The sequence below is a fragment of the Engystomops pustulosus genome, chromosome 4, assembly GCF_040894005.1.
Source record: "Engystomops pustulosus chromosome 4, aEngPut4.maternal, whole genome shotgun sequence".
NCBI classification, from domain to species: Eukaryota; Metazoa; Chordata; class Amphibia; order Anura; family Leptodactylidae; genus Engystomops; species Engystomops pustulosus.
Genome location: NC_092414.1, coordinates 13,596,700 through 13,619,413, shown reverse-complemented (window position 1 = coordinate 13,619,413; position 22,714 = coordinate 13,596,700). Strand labels below are relative to the sequence as shown.

At 46.8% G+C, this 22,714-nt stretch overlaps 2 protein-coding genes across 2 annotated transcripts in view; both read left to right on the top strand.

The window, feature by feature from the left end:
• Positions 1-9,641, top strand: part of CREB3L2 (cAMP responsive element binding protein 3 like 2) — a 37,255-nt gene extending 27,614 nt beyond the window's left edge. The window contains exons 3-12 of the mRNA XM_072145201.1: positions 2,195-2,385; positions 2,495-2,582; positions 3,061-3,248; positions 4,289-4,435; positions 4,554-4,612; positions 4,733-4,801; positions 4,928-5,027; positions 7,834-7,963; positions 8,044-8,257; positions 8,375-9,641. Of these exons, the coding sequence (XP_072001302.1) occupies positions 2,195-2,385; positions 2,495-2,582; positions 3,061-3,248; positions 4,289-4,435; positions 4,554-4,612; positions 4,733-4,801; positions 4,928-5,027; positions 7,834-7,963; positions 8,044-8,257; positions 8,375-8,450 (1,262 nt within the window). The 3' untranslated portion in view covers positions 8,451-9,641. The remainder of the gene's footprint in view (positions 1-2,194; positions 2,386-2,494; positions 2,583-3,060; positions 3,249-4,288; positions 4,436-4,553; positions 4,613-4,732; positions 4,802-4,927; positions 5,028-7,833; positions 7,964-8,043; positions 8,258-8,374) is intronic.
• A 1,810-nt stretch (positions 9,642-11,451) lies between these two features.
• LOC140126091 (E3 ubiquitin-protein ligase TRIM11-like) lies at positions 11,452-14,623 on the top strand. Its single transcript, XM_072145197.1, has one exon. The coding sequence runs from the start codon at positions 11,588-11,590 to the stop codon at positions 13,190-13,192; it is 1,605 nt and encodes a 534-aa protein (XP_072001298.1). The 5' UTR covers positions 11,452-11,587; the 3' UTR covers positions 13,193-14,623.
• The last annotated feature ends 8,091 nt before the right edge of the window (positions 14,624-22,714 follow it).

Sequence of the window (22,714 nt, the reverse complement as noted above, 5' to 3'; positions counted from 1 at the left end):
CCTACGGGTCGGGCCTCGTATATCTTCAAGGGGAACTTATCACCTCAAAGCCACACACAAAACCCTAGTACCCTATACAAGACTGTAATTATGTCTCCTTGCTTCCAGTGTGGCTCCTAAAAGTTGCTTCTTCAGCCCAAAAACTCGCCAAAAGTATTGTCCACAACGTACGAGAGCCACACTAGAACCACGGAGACGCATTTACAGCCTACCTGTCAGGGGGTTTAGTTGTGGGTCTGAGGTGACGGGTTCCCTGGTTTGCAAAGTTTGACTGTTCTGGCCTCATATTGATGGCACCTAGCCCCAATTTCATTGGGGCCAACCGTCTGTTGAATGTTCCAACCTTTTAAAGTTGTATGACTAGTCCTCTTTAAAGCTTCCTGTGATCTTGGGCATCGTGGTAGATCGGGGTCTTGGGCTTTGTGTGGGATCGGCCTCTGGGGCTCGTCGTGGGATCGGCCTCTGGGGCTCGTCGTGGGATCGGCCTCTGGGGCTCGTCGTGGGATCGGCCTCTGGGGCTCGTCGTGGGATCGGCCTCTGGGGCTCGTCGTGGGATCGGCCTCTGGGGCTCGTCGTGGGATCGGCCTCTGGGGCTCGTCGTGGGATCGGCCTCTGGGGCTCGTCGTGGGATCGGCCTCTGGGGCTCGTCGTGGGATCGGCCTCTGGGGCTCGTCGTGGGATCGGCCTCTGGGGCTCGTCGTGGGATCGGCCTCTGGGGCTCGTCGTGGGATCGGCCTCTGGGGCTCGTCGTGGGATCGGCCTCTGGGGCTCGTCGTGGGATCGGCCTCTGGGGCTCGTCGTGGGATCGGCCTCTGGGGCTCGTCGTGGGATCGGCCTCTGGGGCTCGTCGTGGGATCGGCCTCTGGGGCTCGTCGTGGGATGCGGCTCTGGGGCTCGGAGTCGGATGCGGCTCTGGGGCTTGTCGTGGGATCGGGCACGGGGGCTCGGCGTGGGATCTGGGTGGGAACGGGCACTGGGGCTTTGATTCAGATTGGGGTTGTGAGGGTCCCTTTATGACTCTTGCCAAGCAGAGACCCCGATTACTTAGTCAGCGAGAGTGACTGTAACAGGTTCTCCACCCTGATGTTGACAAGTGAAGAGTCGGGTCTTATTCTCCACTGCTGTAGGCGTCCAGGCTGTCAGGCGGAATTTCCTGGTGTAACTGGTCTTCTATTGTTTGGACAACCTGACACCTTCATGACGGGACAATGCGAGGGAGTCTTCCACCAGCGCGCTGTGTTTGTGTATAGCGTTACTCTTCCTGGTCGTCTCTATACATAGCGTGAGCATTCAAAGTCCAGGCAAGGGTTAAAGTCTAAACCGAGGCGACACCCAGAAGCCGTAAGGTGTCATATTCTCCCGCTGACGTCAAGTGACGCTTCTCGGGGAAAACTTCTAATTCTTTTCCTTGCTGGACGGTTGACAGGTCCTCAGCGCTTGTCATAGTGCACGGGCCGGCCAAGAATATGTCACATTGTGGTGTTTCATATTATCGCCCTATTGTTAGACCCGGTGTCGGTCAATAAACACTACGTTCTCTGTTGGGCCGAACCCATCCCGTGTGCCTACATATTCGGGGACAGTCCCCTACCCCCAGGGATATCACAACCGAGTTTTCGAAGCTCATTGAGATGCCAGAACGGGTCTTTTATAAGGAGCATCTTCTCAAGTCCTCGGTTGGAGTTGTCACCCTATCAGAACATCCCCCTATTGTTAGACCTGGTGTCGGTCAATAAACACTACGTTCTCTGTTGGGCTGAACCCATCCCGCGTGCCTACATATTCGGGGACAGTCCCCTACCCCCAGGGATATCACAACCAAGTTTTCGAAGCTCATTGAGATACCAGAATGGGTCTTCTATAAGGCGGCATCTTCTCAAGTCCTTGGTTGGAGATGTCACCCTATCAGAACATCACCCTATTGTTAGACCCGGTGTCAGTCAATAAACACTACGTTCTCTGTTGGGCCGAACCCATCCCGTGTGCCTACGCATTCGGAGACAGTCCCCTACCCCCAGGGATATCACGACCAGAGTTTTCGAAACTCATTGAGATACCAGGACGGGTCTTCTATAAGGCGGCATCTTCTCAAGTCCTTGGTTGGAGATGTCACCCTATTAGAACTGTATCCTATTAGGGAGTTTCACCCTATATTCTCCCGTCCCACACTTATCCTATATCCTTCCCACCATAGGGGATCTCACAGGAGAAGACTGGTGCCTAGGAGGGGAACTGACTCCTACCAAAATTAAGATGGAAGTCCCCGTGGAGGAAAACCCAGGCCTGGCTCCTTCCGTGACCCTCACCACCACCACCTCCACCACCACCACGGTGACGACTCCTCTGGAGGTAGAAGCACTGCCACAACTGCCGGAGCCAGACCAGGTAAGTGCCCTCATCTATAGGGTCCACCTGGGCCTGTGTATGTAGGTACCACATCTGATTGACTGTGCCCCTTCCAATCCTAATATCTTCCCTCTTCTCTCATCTACAGCACAAGCCTCTGAGCCCAAAGTCCATGCCGCAGATTAAACTGGAGCCCCACGAGGTGGATCAGTTCCTGAACCTGTGTCCTAAAGAAGGTGAGGTCCTCTCCACGTCCCCCCCTGCTCGCCACGTCCCCCCCCCTGCTCGCCACGTCCCCCCACCTGCTCGCCACGTCCCCCCCCCTGCTCGCCACGTCCCCCCCCTGCTCGCCACGTCCCCCCCCCTTCTCGCCACGTCCCCCCCCCTGCTCGCCACGTCCCCCTCCCTGCTCGCCACGCCCCCCCTGCTCGCCACGTCCCCCCCCCTGCTCACCACGTCCCCCCCCCTGCTCGCCACGTCCCCCCCCTGCTCGCCACGTCCCCCCCCTGCTCGCCACGTCCCCCCCCCTGCTCGCCACGTCCCCCCCCCTGCTCGCCACGTCCCCCCCCCTGCTCGCCACGTCCCCCCCCCTGCTCGCCACGTCCCCCCCCCCTGCTCGCCACGTCCCCCCCCCTGCTCGCCACGTCCCCCCCCCCTGCTCGCCACATGTCGGATCATCTCTACCTTACTGACCGTTTCCTCCCTTCCTTACAGTTGTCTCATCCGATAGTCTACAACTGCCCCCGACTCCCCCGAGCAGCCATGGAAGCGATTCCGAAGGAGGCCAAAGCCCGAGCAGATCCCTGCCGCCCTCCAGCCCCATCCAGTCACAGCCCGGAAATAAAGGGGCGGTCCGCAGTCCCTCCGCGCTCTCCAATTCTCCTCTCCTGACTGCTCCTCATGTAAGTTTGCCATGCTTAGCATCCTGAAGACCCCTTAGATGCAGCTGTGGATATTGACCACAGCATCTACTGTAAGTGGTTAAAGGGGGATTTCAAACATTTCTGTCAGACTAGGAGTGATGTCATAAGCGTGAGGCGTGTGCCCATTCTTTGGCCGTTGTGATGTCATGATCCGGAGACTGGAGAGACCTCTTTCAATTGTAGAAACCCCCCCCCATCATCTTCTAGGATGTGCCAATGATAATGAAACTATACTGTTACAATACTCGGTAGGAATATGAACAGTTAAAGGGAATGTCCAACTTTTAAAATTGAAAATATATGTATTTGTAAGCTCGTGGCTCAGTGGTTAGCACTACAGCCTTGCAGCATGGTGGCTCAGTGGTTAGCACTACAGCCTTGCAGCGCTGGGGACTTGAGTTCATATCCCAGTGTCAACATCTGCAAAGAGTTTGTATGTTCACTCCGTGGATTGTACTGGTTAGTCCAGGATTGTACTGGTGGAGTGTCCTCACACTGCTGTGCTCTGTGCTCTCTGCTCTCTGCAGCCAGTGTTATGTATTTTCTCTGGAGAGATGTGTAATCAGACCTTTGTGTATGTAAATGGCAGCAAGACTGTGAAATATGGATCAATAGTCCAGGATCATACTGGGGGTGTGTCCTCACACTGCTGTGCTCTCTGCAGCCTGTGTTATGTATTTCCCCTGGATGTGTAATCATACCTTTGTGTATGTTATTGGCAGCAGGACTGTGAAATATAGCCTCTATACTCTCACGACTGTGCTCTCAGCATTTTGCACAGAGCTAAAAGCATAGCAGTGTTAGGACACGCCCCTAAATTTTTTATTCTGGAATAAAAATATATTTTTTTCACTAAGATCATAAACAGAGGTATAATTACACATCACTCTTGGGGAAAATGCCCAACACAGGCCACAGTCTGCATGACCCCAACTGCTGACCGAGGGTTCTCTTTACAAGGGTTACGTTTCATGTCCAGCTCCTAGGATCTAAATAAAGTTTTGTTTTTTTCTTTGCAGAAGCTGCAGGGCACTGGCCCCCTCATGCTCACTGAAGAAGAGAAACGAACCCTGGTGGCTGAAGGATACCCCATCCCCACAAAGCTGCCGCTCACCAAGGCCGAGGAGAAGGCCCTGAAGAAGATCCGCAGGAAGATAAAGAACAAGGTAACGGGCAGGATGCAGACCACGCCCCCAATTATAAGCCACGCCCCCTAATGACAGCTGGAGCGTCTCCGTAATCAGCGCCGAATCAGTAACGTATATCATTATTACATCTCTTCAGATCTCAGCCCAGGAAAGTCGTAGGAAGAAGAAGGAATATATGGACAGCCTGGAGAAGAGGTTTGTACATGTTGTGAGTCTTGGCCAGATAGAATTTTTCTGTTTCTGGGAAAGCTGGGTGACAACCAATATGTCCTCCATTCATTTTCCTTCTCCTTGACTCTGACTTATTTCCGATAGGGTGGAGAACTGTTCCTCCGAAAACGGTGACCTGCGCAAGAAGGTGGAAGTCCTAGAAAACACTAATAGGTGAGGCCATCTCCTTCTTCAGTGCCCCCCGGAACTGTGGGTTGGGTTTACTTTGGGGCCTTTTTAGTCTTTGGGGTCCAGAGAGGATTTGTTGAACTCATACTTCAATCTCATTCTACTCCTCAGGACCCTCTTACAACAGCTGCAGCGTCTACAGGCAATGGTCGCCGGCAAAGTATCCCGCTCGTATAAAGCTGCCAGCACCCAAACAAGTACCTGCCTCATGGTAAGTAAATTACCTCTATTTGAGAGATGTATCTCTATCTCTGGAGGTTTTAAATTCTACCACCACTAGGGGGAGCTCACTGCAAATTTAATTTGTACAGAACTTTGGATAAGGGTTCCATATGCAATATGATACTAATATACCAGCAGTGAATATACTGCACATAAATATATACCGGTAATGAATATACCACATATATATATGCCAGCAGTGACTATACTACACATAAAAATATATAAACGCAATGACTGTTCCACACAAAAAAAATATATAAACACAGTGGCTATACTGAACATAAAAAATATACCAGCAGTAACTGTACTGCACATAAAAAATATGTACCAGCAGTGAGTATACTACACATTAAAAAAATATATACCAGCAGTGACTATACCACACATAAAAAATATATAAACACAGTGCCTATACTGAACATAAAAAAAATATACCAGCAGTAACTGTACCGCACATAAAAAATATGTACCAGCAGTGAGTATACCGCACACAAAAATATATATTCCAGCAGTGCACATAAAAATATATACCAGCAGTTAACTATACCATACCCGAAAAACATATACTAGCAGTGACTATACTGCACCCAAAAATCTATCATCATTGAATATACCGCAACTAAAAAATATATACACGCAGTGACTGTAGCACACATAAAAAAATATATACACATAGTGACTGTACCGCAGTAAAAAGTATATACCAGCAGCGACTATACCGCACATAAAAATATATACCATAAAATACATTACACTAGGGCTGCCAACAGGCAGAGTTAGACAGACATAACTTACTGCTATCATCAGTCACAGCTGCTGCCTTCTTACTCTTTTCTGGACAGGTCTGTCTGGTGGTGACTTCTCCCTTCATTGAGTTATTGCTTCAGGATTTGCTACAGAGGCGTCATTAGGTGTTTGTAGCACATCTCCACACTGCGCACCTAAAGATACCATCATATGTAGCACCCACTAATTTTTTTTTAAACAGAACAAACATTTATATGGTGGGACAGTAATCCCTGATTAATTCATATGCAGAGGCAGCACCACCTCATTAATATATAGTACAGCAGCTCCCCCCCCGCCTTATTCATTCATATTCTGCCCCAGGACTGTGGGCCAAAAAACATACGTCCATAGACATGATGTCACGGCTGATACGCACTTTAACGTGTAGGGGCAGCACTTATACATGGGCATTACTATTCAGCTCCTTATCAGAGGGGCATGAAGCCGGGGGTTCCTAGAAGAAGTCTCTTTAACCGTTCATTTGCTGACATCCGGACAATGGTTTTCGTTACATTGTTTATCTGGGCCGTTCTAATTATAACGTAACCAGATCTGTCTGGGTTATGCTGCCTCCAGCAGAGGATCCTATTGTTACATCTCCACGCGGGGTTAATGGCAGATAAAGATGATGGAAGCCGCCGTCATGTAATAAAAGGGGAAAGTTCTGTATAATAGTAGCTGTAGTATCATCTGTGCTATTCTAGAGAAAAGACTCAATAAAAAGTAACACATTCCTAGTGCTGCCACTAGAGGGACACAATTCATTTTGTTCACATGTGTAAATCTGCTTGGAGTGAGCTCCCCCTAGTGGTGGGTGCAGTATATTATCATATAATTCTAACTTCTCTTATCCTGTGTTATACCCCAGAGCTGCACTCACTATTCTGCTGCTGGTGCAGTCACTGTGTACATACATGACATTACTTATCCTGTACTGATCCTGAGTTACATCCTGTATTATACCCCAGAGCTGCACTCACTATTCTGCTGCTGGTGCAGTCACTGTGTACATACATGACATTACTTATCCTGTACTGATCCTGAGTTACATCCTGTATTATACTCCAGAGCTGCACTCACTATTCTGCTGCTGGTGCAGTCACTGTGTACATACATGACATTACTTATCCTGTACTGATCCTGAGTTACATCCTGTATTATACCCCAGAGCTGCACTCACTATTCTGCTGCTGGTGCAGTCACTGTGTACATACATGACATTACTTATCCTGTACTGATCCTGAGTTACATCCTGTATTATACCCCAGAGCTGCACTCACTATTCTGCTGCTGGTGCAGTCACTGTGTACATACATGACATTACTTATCCTGCACTGATCCTGAGTTACATCCTGTATTATACCCCAGAGCTGCACTCACTATTCTGCTGCTGGTGCAGTCACTGTGTACGTACATGACATTACTTATCCTGTACTGATCCTGAGTTACATCCTGTATTATACCCCAGAGCTGCACTCACTATTCTGCTGCTGGTGCAGTCACTGTGTACATACATGACATTACTTATCCTGTACTGATCCTGAGTTACATCCTGTATTATACCCCAGAGCTGCACTCACTATTCTGCTGCTGGTGCAGTCACTGTGTACATACATGACATTACTTATCCTGTACTGATCCTGAGTTACATCCTGTATTATACTCCAGAGCTGCACTCACTATTCTGCTGCTGGTGCAGTCACTGTGTACATACATGACATTACTTATCCTGTACTGATCCTGAGTTACATCCTGTATTATACCCCAGAGCTGCACTCACTATTCTGCTGCTGGTGCAGTCACTGTGTACATACATGACATTACTTATCCTGTACTGATCCTGAGTTACATCCTGTATTATACTCCAGAGCTGCACTCACTATTCTGCTGCTGGTGCAGTCACTGTGTACATACCTGACATTACTTATCCTGTATTATACTCCAGAGCTGTGCTCTGCTCTCTTCTCCATTTCTGAACCCTTCTTTCACTTTTTTCCTCTCAGGTTGTCGTCTTGTGCTTTGCAGTCATTTTCGGCAGTTTCTCACAGACCTTTGACCCCTACCCATCAGCCACCAAGGCATTACCAGACCCTAGTGTGCATTCAGGGCAGGAGTCCTACGCAGCGGCGATAGGTGAGTGACACTTTTATATGTGATGAGACCTGTGGTTACATCCCACGGCAGTCCTTGACCACGTCCGGTTTCTCTCGCAGTGCGGTCTAGAAATATCCTTTCCTTCGAGGAGCATCACGGCTGGGAAGAGTTGTACAGCTCTGCCGTCACAGTGGAGTCTGCGGACGCCTTGGAAAGGAGCAAAGACGTCATGTCTCAGCATCACCCGGCCGCGTTTGAGGAGCTCGGCCTGTCTCAGGAGAAGACACTCACACTGTCCAACGACAGCAGCCTGGACCCGGCACTACGGCACAGGTGAGCGCACCGGAAATTGTGGTGGGAAGTGATCAAAGGTCCATAGAGGGGCCCTGTATGACACCTCTATGGACCGAACCCTCTCCAAGTGCTGACGTTACTTTCTTTACTACACAGGTTCCATTCGGATTTCGGAGAAAGCGAAACGACCAACGTAATAGAACTGGACAGAAGAGTAAACACCACGTCTTAGTATCAACTTCCCTTCCTTTCCTCAATTCTTACAGCCCCCTTCCCTCCTCCGACGCAGCCACATCCTCAAGTTCCCGCACTGAGCCGGCCCCTTCGGACTTTAAGCCTCCATTGTCAGGCGAAGGAAGCCGGGACTCTAGACTTGATGGTGGCGGATGATAAAAAAAAACGGCGAGACGATCAGGATCTGCCCCCGATTTTCTTGAACGTCTTATTCATCGGAAGATTACTGATGATTCATAGCTTGGAGACTCGAAGGAAACGGTCTCCGCAGCCCATCGCCCTGGTGATGAATAAATAAAGACTTATTATTTATACGATTATTAACCTTTTCAACCCAAAATGTTGCGAGAATTCTCCGCAGAGAAGACCAGAAGAAGACATTCCACCCGAGACATGACTAGTATCATCCAGCCCACTAGGCACATACATATATTAGCAGTTCCCCTTTGGTAGACAGCTTTAAGCCCCACCCACAGAGAGAAACTGGGTGGATGGAAAGTATGAAAACATTTCGGGTTGGATCAGGCACTGCCATGAAGAACCATACTGGAACTTCTAGTTCCACTCGTCGTAAAGGTTCCCCTAATACCCTGCCCCGTTATCCAGCATCAGTCAGTGCCGTATATTCCGGAATTATATTCCGAACTTTCAGCCTATAAACCCCCATTATTGTCCTCTCCACTGCTCTGTATGTACTGGGACGTGACACGGAGCCATTTCTTTCTATAGTCCATTGAATTGTGTCGCTTCATTATACAAGTGACTGGTTCAGCTTCCAGTACTTGCCCCGATGCCACAGAGCTGCCCCTCCTGCTGTTGTAAATAGTATTTATTAGTTTTATTCGCTACTTTTTTATCATCAATAGCCCAGTAGAGGGCGCTCTCCCCCCCCCCACCTCTGTCCAATGATTATTATCGCCAGTACATAGTGCCCCATGTACACATGTGCAGGACCGTGACAGGGAAACCAAACCCCATCCTGACTCTTAGAGCTCCCTCTGGTTCTCTGTGGCCAGCTAAGGATTCTGGGATTAATCAGCATTACCATTCTGTATGATAAGCCGGAGCGGGCAATATCAATATGGCACTAAGAGGGTTGGGGAGGGGCATAATTCTGTTCCTTGTTTTAAGCTTGTTTTTTTGGTATAATAATTTTTTATAAAATGAAAAACTCAATAAAAAGTAGCAGCATATCCAGTGGTTTTTATTGTGTTACTCTAATCTTGTGGAGGGGTCTGTGGTCATGGACAGACTGAGATCATATGTTCATACAACAATCGCCCTGCCAAGTAGGAAGGGCAATTGCTCATGGATAGTAAAAGATCACATGACCTTCCATCTGCAGCCATTTTATGGTCAGGAATCTCTGGCTGATGAGGTAAAAGACCATAAGCTTCACATATGAAGAAAGTGGAGCAGAGCTTTTAACCTGTAACCGTATTAGTACGTCACACGTCGGCTGCGGGTGTATAGAGAGGGCTCACAAGCTCCATACAAGGTGGGTGTTTGCTGCATATTGCTGGAAACACCCACTGGTAACATTCACGATCGGTGCTGTTAAACCTTCGATCACCACGGGCAAAGGCACCGACGGCGTGTGGGTGCTGCCATATTGGCTTAGATCGTCATTCCCGTGACGTCATCAGGAAGTGACCAGTCTTTGTCAGACCAGAGTCTCTATCAGGCTGCCCTCACATGGAATAGTGCTGATTTCCATCTGGAAACAGCAGTCATCTCGCCCATCGGGGACAGTAATACAAGACTGCAGGAGCCGCAAATGGAATGGAAACAGCCTTTTGCATGAGCCCATACAAGAGACTGGGGTCCTGTGCTAGCCGTAGAATAATAATAATAATAATTCCTGTATTTATATAGCGCACACAAATTCTGCATAGAGCTTCCAAATCATTCCCTGTCCTCAATGGGGCTCACAATCTAATCATCCTACCAGTATGTTTTGGAGTGTGAAAGGAAACTGGAGGACCCGGAGGAAACCCACGCAAACACGGATAGAACATAGAAACTCTTTACACCGGTGGACCCTGGATGGGATTTGAACCCAAGATCTCAGCGCTGCAAGGTTGTAGTGCTAACCACAGAGCCACCATGCTGGTCTGGTCTGGCTGTCTGACACTGAGGCCTGTTCCCACGTGACATTTTTGTCACGTTTTTAAATGCAAGTGGAAGGGGGTTTGGCCAAAAAGCATATGCATTTCCAATAAACCACATACCTTTCATTGGAAATGCATATGAGTTATGGGCAAAACCAATCCAACTTGCGTTTTAGATGTGTTTAAAACCGCAACAAAACTGCCATGTGGGAACTCGCCTTCACATTTCTCAGCCAATCTAAGCCATAGCTTCTCTCCGGATTGGCTGTGAGGCCGCGGTCACACGTACCGCTAGGTGTCCGTCATAACACGACGCTAGCGCACAGGGGGAGGTCCTCGGCCCGAATGCACATGCGTTTCCAGGGAAACGCATGCGATTGTTAAGCAGATCGACGTCTAGCGGTACGTGTGACCGCAGCCTTAGGCTGCTAATCTGACAATATGTTTGGCTTAGGCGGGACCACTCATCTCTACATATGGGATGGTTACTTTTCATGCACCGGAGCCCCGCACTGGCTAGGTCCATCTCCAGACCCTGTACAGGTTGGTTGTTCTGGCTGCTTTCAGGTGTTGGGACCCATAGGATCAACAGAGAATGGAGCAGAAAGAACGGCACAGATTTCTGCTTCGTGGCCGAGCGGTGGTACTGCACATCAGTGTATTGTATATATGAGCACATTAATGTATAGAATAGATGCTTCATGATTCTTACTAGTGTCCATCAATAGGTTACATAGGACATATCTTGTGATGTTCGGCCCTGTCCTGCGGAAACAACTACAAAACTTTACCTTCATTATTGTCACAGAATTGTGGTTTAGTTTTCCTTTTGTCAGCAGTGGCTTCCATGTATATATAGCAGAGCAAATGTACAGAATATAGATTCTTACAAGTGTCCAGTAATGGGTTAATAGAGACTGATCTTGTGCTGTACAGCCCCGCCCTGTGCACACAGGTACAACACTTCTCCTTCCTGATTGTCCTAGAATTGTAGTTTCGTTTCTCTCTTCCTGCTCTGTCAGCCATGGCGTCTGCTGATCTGAGAGAGGAGCTGGACTGCTCCATCTGTCTGACCACTTATACAGATCCTGTAATGCTGAGATGTGGACACAACTTCTGCCGGGTCTGTATTGATCGTGTGCTGGATACACAGGACGGGTCTGGAGGTTATTCCTGTCCTGAATGTAGAGAAGAGTTTCAGGAGCGGCCGGCACTGATGAGGAACTTAGTTCTGCTTAAATTAATGGAGAATTTACTGACTACTCAACCAACACCGAGAGAAACCGGGATCTGCTGCACTTACTGTGTGGACTCTCCTGTACCTGCTGTGAGGTCCTGTCTACATTGTGAGGCTTCTCTGTGTGATAAACACCTGAAAGTCCACAGCAAATCACCAGAACACGTCTTATCTGACCCCAGCACTTCCCTGGAGAAACGGAAATGTTCTGTCCATAAGAAGGTCCTGGAATATTACTGCACTGAGGATGCTACATGTATCTGTGTGTCCTGCAGTTTGGCCGGAGAACACTGGGGACATAGAGTGGAGATGCTGGATGAGGCCTCTGAGAAGAAGAAGAAGAAACTGAGAAATGTTCTCCAGAAACTGATCACAAAGAGGAAGGAGACTGAGGAAAGAGTCCAGAGTCTGGAGGAGAGCAGGAGAAAAGCTCAAGAAAAAGCCTCTGGAGAAGCTGAGAGAGTCACTGCCCTGTTTATAGACATCAGGAGACGACTGGACGACCTGGAGAAGAGGGTCCTGAGTGACATCTCCAGGCAGGAGAAGGAAAAGTCCCTCTCACTGTCTGCTCTGATCCAGAAGCTGGAGATACAGAAGGACGAGCTGTCCAGGAAGATGAGGCACATTGAGGAGCTGTGTAACATGACTGATCCACTGACTGTGTTACAGGAACCAGACACAGGTGACTTGTGTGATCCTGAGGAGGGGGGAGGTGATGAGGACACAGGGGGACATGATAACCAGCGCCATGATGTAGATGGTCTGGATGTGACTGTGATCTCAGACACATTACACACATTATGTGACATAATATCAGGTATAAGGAGCGGGATCTATGTGATGGTCCCTGTAGACATATTACTAGATGTAAACACGGCTGATAATAATCTCCATATATCAGACGACCTGAAAACTGCAACCAGGACACAAGAGAAGCAGAATCGTCCAGAAACAGCAGAGAGATTCCAGGTTTATCCTCAAGTTATGAACAGACGGAGATTTACCTCAGGACGACATTACTGGGATGTGGAGATCAGTAGATCAGGGAGGTGGATGGTGGGGATGTGTTATCCCAGTATAGACAGGAGGGGAGATCAGTCGTGTATTGGATATAATAACAAGTCCTGGTGTTTGTGGAGATATAATAATGAGTATTATGTGACACATGACAGGAATGAGATCCAGTTACCTCACAATATCTCCAGTGATAGAGTCCGGATCTGTCTGGATTATGAGGCGGGGGAGTTGTCCTTCTATGAGCTGTGTGACCCCATCAGACACTTACACACCTTCACCACCACCTTCACCGAGCCTCTTCATGCTGCATTATGGGTAAGGGAAGGTTCTATAAAGATATTAGGGGGAGGCAGGAAGTGGGAGAAACCATCATAACCTAAGAAATCACCCACAGGCTGTATGAAGGCTTCAGGCCTCCACGGTTCAGTGGACAGGGTGAGTTGTGGACACTGGGAATCCTCCTCTCTCCTTTCATCTTTTGCCCCTGTCATTTTCCTAGGTTCAAAATACCAAATAAATAAAAACAAGAGGAAAGGACACGGCTTCAATGCAACAACATAAAAGGGAAAATCTTTATTTAGTAAACAACAATGGGAATGCATAAAATAGACTGAGAAGCATCTCAGAAAAGATACAAAAAGCACGCCAGGTAATACGTCCTAAAATACATGAACAAATGTAAAATGTACAATTGTAGTTTATCAGTAAGAGGCCTTCCTTTGGCTACATTGGTCGATATCACTGTCACTAGATTCTACCACTGTTACACTGTGCTTCTTTTGTTATTTTTTTGTATGTCATTTTCCTAGGTTGCTTTTCACTTATTTGCCACTTTGTGCTGCCTTCTAATCCTATAGTAGTGCATCCATTTTACTATGAGACTAATGAGATTTTGATTACAAAGGGAAAAGTGCAGTATAGTCTTAGCAATTAATTCATTGAGGAGCTTATGCAATAATTAATATACATGTGCAATGCAGTTACCAGTAAGGGCAAAATATAGAAAGATATAAGTTGCGGTATAATGTGAAACAAAAGGCTTTTACTAAAAATTATAAGCAGCATAGAGGAACCCCCAATGAGCCCCCAATTGTTTATTGTGTGTTAATCCTACCTGTAAATGTAAAATTATTAATTTCTAAATTTTAATAAATTCTTACTATTTTTCAATAAATCTTGGCTTTTAAACTCAAATTTTCTGTGTCGGTGTAGTCTTAGGACAACCCTAAAAAGGTATTATGGAGATAATTTTTGGATAAATAACTAAGAATTAGCATGTGCAACACCTCTGCCAACGTATAGGCAGGTTGGTAGTTGTGAATAGTGCCCTCTTCAGGTCAGGAGCTGTTAGGGGGAGTCTCGAAATCTCTATGAATGTTATGTGTTATATGTTATCCAATTATGTGGCTGTATTGTAAACTGGAGTGTGATTGGATAGGTGCTACCACCTTACCAGGGGAAGGATAAAGCCCCTGGGCAGTGGTAGCACAGGTCTTTTCGGCCCTAGGTCTCTTTACCACAAGGTCTCTTAGCACATGGATAGAGTGACCAGAGAGTACACCTTCAGTACTGTCACAGAACCCAATGCCAGGACCAGAGTCAGGAGACTGTAATCCAGAGCTGCAGCTTCCACAGTTTGGACACAGCTCCATCTCAGTTATCCCAGCCTGCATCTACTACCAGGCTGGTGCTTTATTCCTGAGGACCACTCTCCATGACCACTCCAGTACCAGAATCTGCTGTTAGACCATTGAGGCCCGTTGCCTGCTACCTGTTCAATAAAGAACCGTGAGTTGATTTGCACAATGTTGCCTCCGACTGATCCCTGGATACGGCTGTTACCACCACAGGCTCCCCATCCATTACCCAGACACTCCGGGGTTGCCCCAGGGAGAACCAGTACTACAGCCTCTCCCTCATCATTTCTTGCACACACCAGCTGCTGGAGACCTGCCAGGCTGTAGGACAGCCCTCCAGTCCCCATAACAAGCACGTGACATCAGCGTGCCCTAGGCCGCAACCGCCAGCCACTCAGGTATTGTGGGCCCCAGCTGCCTCCAGGCCCCAAGAAAAGGCTAGGCCCCTTGTGTCTCTGAAATTTGTCTGGAAGGACAGCATGCTCTTAGTTTAAAGATTTTCCTGTAGTTTTTGTTATAGGAATAGAAAATAATTGAAAGACAAAATATTAAAATCAATTTTTGCTGCAGCTGGTTGAACCAGGATTGGATTCAGCGTTTTCAACAGATTTTCAGTTTCTTAGTAAACAATTTCCTGTATTCACCTCAAAAACTCCATAAAAATCTGCAGACACTACAGTGTGCCGTGTATTCTGCTTTCAGGTTCTGTCCCACTGTCCTGCCCGGCGGGAGGTAAGTACTGGAACATCAACGGATGACGACAGAGCTGATTATAGAGCCAGCAGCTCCCTGCACTATCACTGTGCCTCTGATACTGAGGTATGTAGTAGGCGCCACGTGATGATATCATTCCTGCCTGCCGGCTGCACTGCTAAACACAGCAGAAGCAGAGAAGAAAGGAACTGCTGCTGGGAAACAGGGAAAGGGGAGTATCTGTGTTTAGTATTTTACTGTGGGGCCACAATAAGAGGGAGAGCTGCTAGGGGGGGGGGGGGCAATAACAGAGGAAGCTCCAACATTGACAATGATAATCTGTTTCTCAGCTTCGGATGGAGGTCCCGCCTACCAGTCCGGGACCTTTGTGTACCAGCAAAGGGGCTTCTCCAGCAGACGAAACAGAGGAAAGGGAGATGAACAGGAAATGTCCCAAATGTCTTCCCTGTCCTCTTCTCCCTCCTACTACTGTACACCTGCATACCTTCCAACCTTCCAGGATTTGGCGGGACAGTTCAGAGTTTTTACCTGTGTACCACCTCCCCGGGTGGTTGGCATATTCTCCCGCTGAGCCCTGCATTGTCCCGGACCGAGAGTCTGAGGACCGTCTCCTGGTCCTGGGACACAATGACTGCAGAGACAGTAATGAAGGGAAGTCATGCTCACTAAGAAGAGTCGGCTCTTCTGGCTCCTGAAAGGCTCCCTATTAAATATATAACCTCCACTCTACTTGTAACCTGATTGGTGAGCCAATTTGGGGGCGTGGTAAGGTGAGCTATCGGCTTGCTGAAGGGAGCTGACTCCTGTCGTTCAAACGAAAGAGCAGGCTCTTCCTGCTGACTTGTTGGCGAGCGACCAATCACTAACCAGGAGATGTGACCCGGCCATACACTCAGGAAACTACTCTGCATCTCCTAATAATTGTGTAGGTGCAGAGGGGAGGGTCATGCGCCCCCTGCCCTTTCCAGCAGCTTCAGACCTTGAGCAGCTCCACAGCAGGCATGAGGGAGGTCACTCAGATCATACAATGCTAAAGATCAGTGTGTGATAGGAGACATTTATCAGGGCTTATGTGTCAGTTTTGTGCCGTACAAGCCCTGAAATAATCGCAATACCTTGTGGTTCGCCAGACACTGCAATTATTTTGCCCTTCACACCAAGAGGGCATAAAGGAGATGCAGACAGCAGCGCCTGCACCCTCGCTGTAACCTATGACCTTTCATAAAGTGAAAGTTTCTAGGTTATTGAGCAATTCCATGCCGTATCATTGTACGCTGCGCAGCCCAGATGTATCCGGGGAATTGGGGACTTCATCCTATGATAACCCCCCATGTGTGTAAATAAGATTGTACAGATATGTTCTTGTGTATGGATCCTGCAGGAATTGGTGCTGGAGCACAGTAATTAAAGGGAACCTGTCAGGATGATTTACCACTTAATGCATTGTGTACATCATAATGGTGTTAACTCCTTACCAACGTGTCATGTATTAGTACAAACCTCGGCTGTGGTTGTATGGAGAGGGCTCACGGGCCAGATTATGGGGGGGTCGCCCGGGACACGTGCTCCGGACTTCACCACTTTCCCCTTAAAAAGGACCCCACCAAATGTGGGCAATTCGAGCGGTCCCACGACTGCCCAATTTGGGTCTGTGTAATAAGTTCCTTTCTCTTCCATTAGATGGTCTAAGGTAAATCAAGATGGCGGCGCCCGTGCTGCTGGCGCCAGAGCAGTGACTTCACAGAGTGTCACACTGATTGTGACGTCACTACGCTTCCTGCCGGCATGGCGCCGCCCTCTTGGTAACCTCCGAGGGACACTGCTAGGGAAGAAGATGAGGTTGGGGGAAAGGCGGAAGGTCAAGTATAATTTTATTATTTTACCCTGGACTGTATATAGGTTTTATAGGGGGATTGTATATAATTGTTATAGGGGGGCCCCCTGTCTGCCTATCAGGCTGCCCTCACATGAAATAGTGCTGACTGCAAACAACAGTCATTTCGCCCATCGGGGACAGTAATACAAGACTGCAGGAGCCGCAAATGGAATGGAAACAGCCCTTTGCATGAGCCCATACAAGAGACTGGGGTCCTGTGCTAGCCGTAGTATAATAATAATAATTCCTTTATTTATATAGCGCACACAGATTTGGAAAGTGCTGCACAGAACTTGCCAAATCAGTCCCTGTCCCCAATGGAGCTCACAATCTAATAAATCTACCAGTATGTTTTGGAGTGTGGGAGGAAACCGGAGGACCCAGAGGAAACCCACACAAACACGGAGAGAAAACATACAAACTCTTTGCAGATGTTGACCTGGATGGGACTAACCACTGAGCTGCCGTTCTGCACATGGTCTGGTCTGAGCACCTGACCCTGAGGCCTGTTACCACATGGCGTTTTTGTTACGTTTTTTAACCCCTACGGGACACAGCATCTTTTGGCCTAAAGGACGCAGCCCCATTTTTCAAATCTGGCCTGTGTCACTATAAGTGGTTATAGCGTGGGAACGCTGTGAGATATCCAGGGGATTTTGAGATTGTTTTCTCGTGACACATTGTACTTCAAATTAGTTTAAAAATTTGGATGAAATCTTTTGCGTTTAGTTATGAAAAAAAACAAAATTTGGCAAAAATTTTGAAAAATTCTTTATTTTCAACGTTCTAAATTCTCTACTTTTGATTCAGAAAGTCATAGCACCCAAATAAATTCATAACTTACATTTCCCAAATGTCTGCTTTATGTTGGCATGGTTTTTTAAGATTCCACATATTTTACTAGAATGTTATGAGGCTCAGAATTTGGGTGCCATTTTTCACATTTTTTGTAAAATCGCCAAAACCTGTATTTAGATGGACCTGCTCAACTTCTAATTGACACTGAGAGGCCTAAATAATAGCGAGACTCGTAAATTACCCCATTGTGGAAACTACACCCCTCAACATATGAAAAACCACTTTTAAGAAGTTTGTTAACCCTTTACGTGTTTTATAGGGGTTAAAACAAAATGGAGGTGGAGTCTGCAAATTGTAATATTTTTTCACAATACACTCATTTTGGGTGGAAAATTTTACATTTCTAATGGATAAAATGAAAAAAGGCTCCACAAAGTTTGATACGCAATTTCTCCCGAGTACACCGATACCCTACATGTGGTGGTAACCTGCTGTATGGGCGCACGGCCGGGCATAGAAGGGAAGGAGGCGCCATTCAAATCAGATTTGCTATGTCACATTGTACAGGCTATAATTTTTTTCTTTTTTTATTGAGGACCTATAGGGGCTTATTTCTTTTGCCACATGAGATGCACTTTTCTAATACATAATTTTGGGGCATCTATAGCTAATTGGTGAGATTTAATTAACTCTTTGTTGGTGGAGGAAATGAAAATCATCAATTTTTAGGAAAATTTTTATGTGTTTTTTTTTTTGGCCGTTAACCATACCATGAAAATAGTATATTATTTTTATTCTTTGGGTCGCCACGTTTATGAAAATACTTCATTTATATATATTTTTTTATTTTTTCCCATTTTTACTGTATAAAAAGTAATTTGGCAAAATTGTTGTTAATTTTAGCATCACCGTCTTTCATATGCATAACTTTTTTATTTTTCACCTCAAAAATCTGTTTAAGGGCTTATTTTTTGCAAGAATGATAGCTCTTTTTAGTGTTCTTATTTTAGATTGCGTAACTTTTTAAAATCACTTTTTTAGAGCATTTTTAAAGGGCATTAATAAAAAATCATCTTTAGCAGAGAGAGTTTTTTTAGGTTGTTTTTTACGGGGTTCACTTTGCGGATCTAATAACGATTCTGTTTTATTATACAGATTGTTACGGACGCAGGGATACCAAATATGTGGGGGTTTTGTGTATTTTATTCAATTGTACTGAATAAAAACTAATTTGGAGAAAATCTTATTCATTTTAGCATCACCATCTTTTTATATGCATAACTTTTTTATTTTTTGGCAGATAAATCTTGTTAGGGGCTTATTTTTTGCGAGAACAGTTGTTCTTTTTAGTGGGCTTATTTTGGAGTGCATAACATTTTTTAAATCACTTTTTAGAGCATTTTTTATAGGGTATTAATTAAAAATTATCTTTTTTCGGAATGTTTTTTGCGTTTTTTTCCTCCGGCGTTTACCGTGCGGGTCCAGTAACGATTCTGTTTTATTATGCAGATTGTTACGGACGCGGCAATACCAAATATGCGGGTTTTTTTTGTGTTTTTATGTTTTTTATACTTTATTAAGTTTTTTTATGGGAAAGTGACATTTTAGGGGCTTATATTTTTATGTATTTATTTTTTATTTATTATAATGTGTAGTGTTAACTGTTTTTGCATATTTTTTACTTATACATACTTGAACTTAAACCAGTGATGCTCTGATCACTGGTTTAAGTTCAATACACTGCTCTACAATACTATTTTATTGTAGAGCAGTGTAAACTGTCTGAGCAAGCTTGCGCATGCTCAGACAGTTTACAGCCAGACCCGGAAGGGGTCTGGCTGCCATGGAGACCGGGCAGCTCCGGGGCACATGCCAGTCCTCGGAGCTGCCCGGAAGAGGATCGGATCCCCCGGTAAGCGGCACGGGGGATCCGATCCACAGCGCTAACACCGTTACACGCCGCGGTCATGTTTGACCGCGGCGTGTAAGGGGTTAACACCCGCGATCGGAGCCGGCTCCGATCGCGGGTGTTAGCGCAGGCTGTCAGCTGTACTAGACAGCTGACAGCCGCTGCTTCTGGTACCGGCTCCGTTCGTGAGCCGGTGCCAGAAGCAGGACGTTATAGAACGTCCCCGTGCGCTAAGCATCTAGCCCCGGGGACGTACTATAACGTCCAGGTGCGCCTAGGGGTTAAACACACTTGGAATGGTATTTGGCCAAAACACAAATGTATTTCCAATGAACCGCATGCCTTTCATTGGAAATGCATATGAGTTTTGGCCAAAACCATTCTCACTTTCCCCGGCCAATCTTAGCCATAGCTTGGTCCTACAAGCGGTTATTTTGCCGGATTGGCTGTTCGGCCGCTAATCTGACAATATGTTTGGCTTAAGTGGGTCCACTCATCTCTGAGCGAACATACTCGTCCGAGCTTGATGCTCATTGGAGCATTAGCGTGCTCGCAACTGCTCATTGCTCGGATGAATATTTCGCCAGCTCGAGAAGATGGCATCTCCCGCCGTTTTGATTTTTGGCGGCCAGAAACAGAGCCAATCACAAGCCAGGAGACTCTGCACTCCACCCAGAATGAAGTGGTACCCTTACACGTCGATAGCAGTGGTTGGCTGGCCAGATCAGGTGACCCTGGGATAGACTAGCCGCTGCCCGCGCTGCTCGGATCATTCTCTGTCTGGATGCCGTTAGGGAGAGAGCTGCTGCTGCTGCAGGGATAGCGTTAGGGTGTTCTATTAGATTACTGTTAGGCAGGAGTGAGTCTACAAGAACCCAACAGCCCTTCTTAGGGCTACAATAGCGTTATATTTTATTTTTTATTTGCTTGTGGCTGGGCTTGCTGGCACTAGTAGTGCAGTTACTACCATATTGTGACGAATTTGCAGGGAGACTTGCGAACGTTATTTATGGCTCTTAGTGACACACATATCCATTTTAAACAGCTAAGTGGGACAATTTATTGGGGGTTTGATTGAATTATGCACAGTCTGCCGATTTTTTATGTATTTTTTTTAAAAAGTGAAAGTCACAGCACAAAATCCTTTTGTGTGCTGTCAGTGGTGCAAATGCAATTTCATCTGGCTTAATCTGCCTGCTACTGTTTAGCAAGCTAATCTCCAGAAATCCCAATCCACATTCTCTCTGCCGGTGAAGCATAATGTACGTCACGTGTGGCGTAATCTAATACGGTGGGGAGGAGCCGAGAGGCAGGGGCTTGGACAGGCGAAAGCTTGCCTGGCAGCGGACCGCCAGCTCCATCCCAAGATCCAACTTACATTGTTTTAACTGCAGCAACTTTAATCTACTACTATAACCTTTTAGCTCTAAAATCTATCTTTTTACTCCTCTTTTCTCACCTCCTTACGTTCACCTCGGGTGCCATAACTGTCCCCACTGCCTCTACATGTTGTCTCCATAGCTGTCACCATACGCCGTCTCCATACGTTGTCTCCATAGCTGCCACCACACGTCATATCCATAGCAGCCACCATACGCCGTTTCCATAGCTGCCTCCACACGTTGTCTCCATAGCAGCCTCCACTTGTCGTCTCCGTAGCTGCCACCACACGTCGTCTCCATAGCAGCCTCCACATGTCGTCTCCATAGCTGCCTCCAAAATTCGTCTCCATAGCTGCCTCCACATGTCGTCCCCTTATCAAACGACCTGTGTCAGGCTAATTTTTCAGGTGTTTCACCAGATACGTTATGGAACTTGGTCACTATGTTGCCACCATGCTGTGTTATCGACTAAATATACCGTCAACCTTTTGTTCACATAGGAAATCATTTCAGCGCTTCTTGCTCACCTCCTTTGGTTCCTCTCTGCCGCCATAACCAGGCCAAATACTGATACATACAGTGCTACACGTTATCCTCACCAAAAGGAATTTTTAAAATTGGTTTGAAGCCTGAGTCCATTTGGGGTATGTCGCCATGCCACTCTCTAGCCTGCCGATGCCTCTGCATGCCGTCTTCTATAGTGTCAGGGTCAATTATTGGGTGTTTTAGATGCTATCTCTCCTCACTCGGTCACTCTGTCATTGCCATGCTGGGGTCCATAATTTTGGCATAATGGTGCAATTAGGCAGCCTCAGAGGCATCCGTGCATGCTGCCCCTGCTGTTTCCTGTCCATTTCCGTGGTGTTTCCATCATTTTCTGAGGTTTCCAGGTTTTTGGCCAAGCTTCCCTGTGCAGAGCCGTGGTCACCTTGAAAAATGCTCGAGTCTCCCATTGACTTCAATGGGGCTCGTTATTCGAAACGAGCACCGGAAAAAGTTCGACTCGAATAGCGAGTACTCGAGCATTTTAGTGCTCGCTCATTTCTAATCTCTACATATGGGATGGTTACTTTTCATGCACAGGAACCCCACACTGGCTAGGTCCATCTCCAGACCCTGTACAGGTTGGTTGTTCTGGCTGCTTTCAGTTGCTGGGACCCATAGGATCAACAGAGAATGGAGCAGAAAGAACGGCGCAAATTTCTGCTTCTTGGCCCAGCGGTGGTACTGCACATCAATGTATTGTATATATGAGCACATTAATGTATAGAATAGATGCTTCATGATTCTTACTAGTGTCCATCAATAGGTTACATAGGACATATCTTGTGATGTTCGGCCCTGTCCTGCGGAAACAACTACAAAACTTGCCCTTTGTTATTGTCCTAGAATTGTGGTTTAGTTTGCCTTTTGTCAGCAATGGCTTCCATGTGTATATATAGCAGAGCAAATGTACAGAACATAGATTCTTACAAGTGTCCAGTAATGGGTTAATAGAGACTGATCTTGTGCTGTACAGCCCCGCCCTGTGCACACAGGTACAACACTTCTCCTTCCTGATTGTCTTAGAATTGTAGTTTC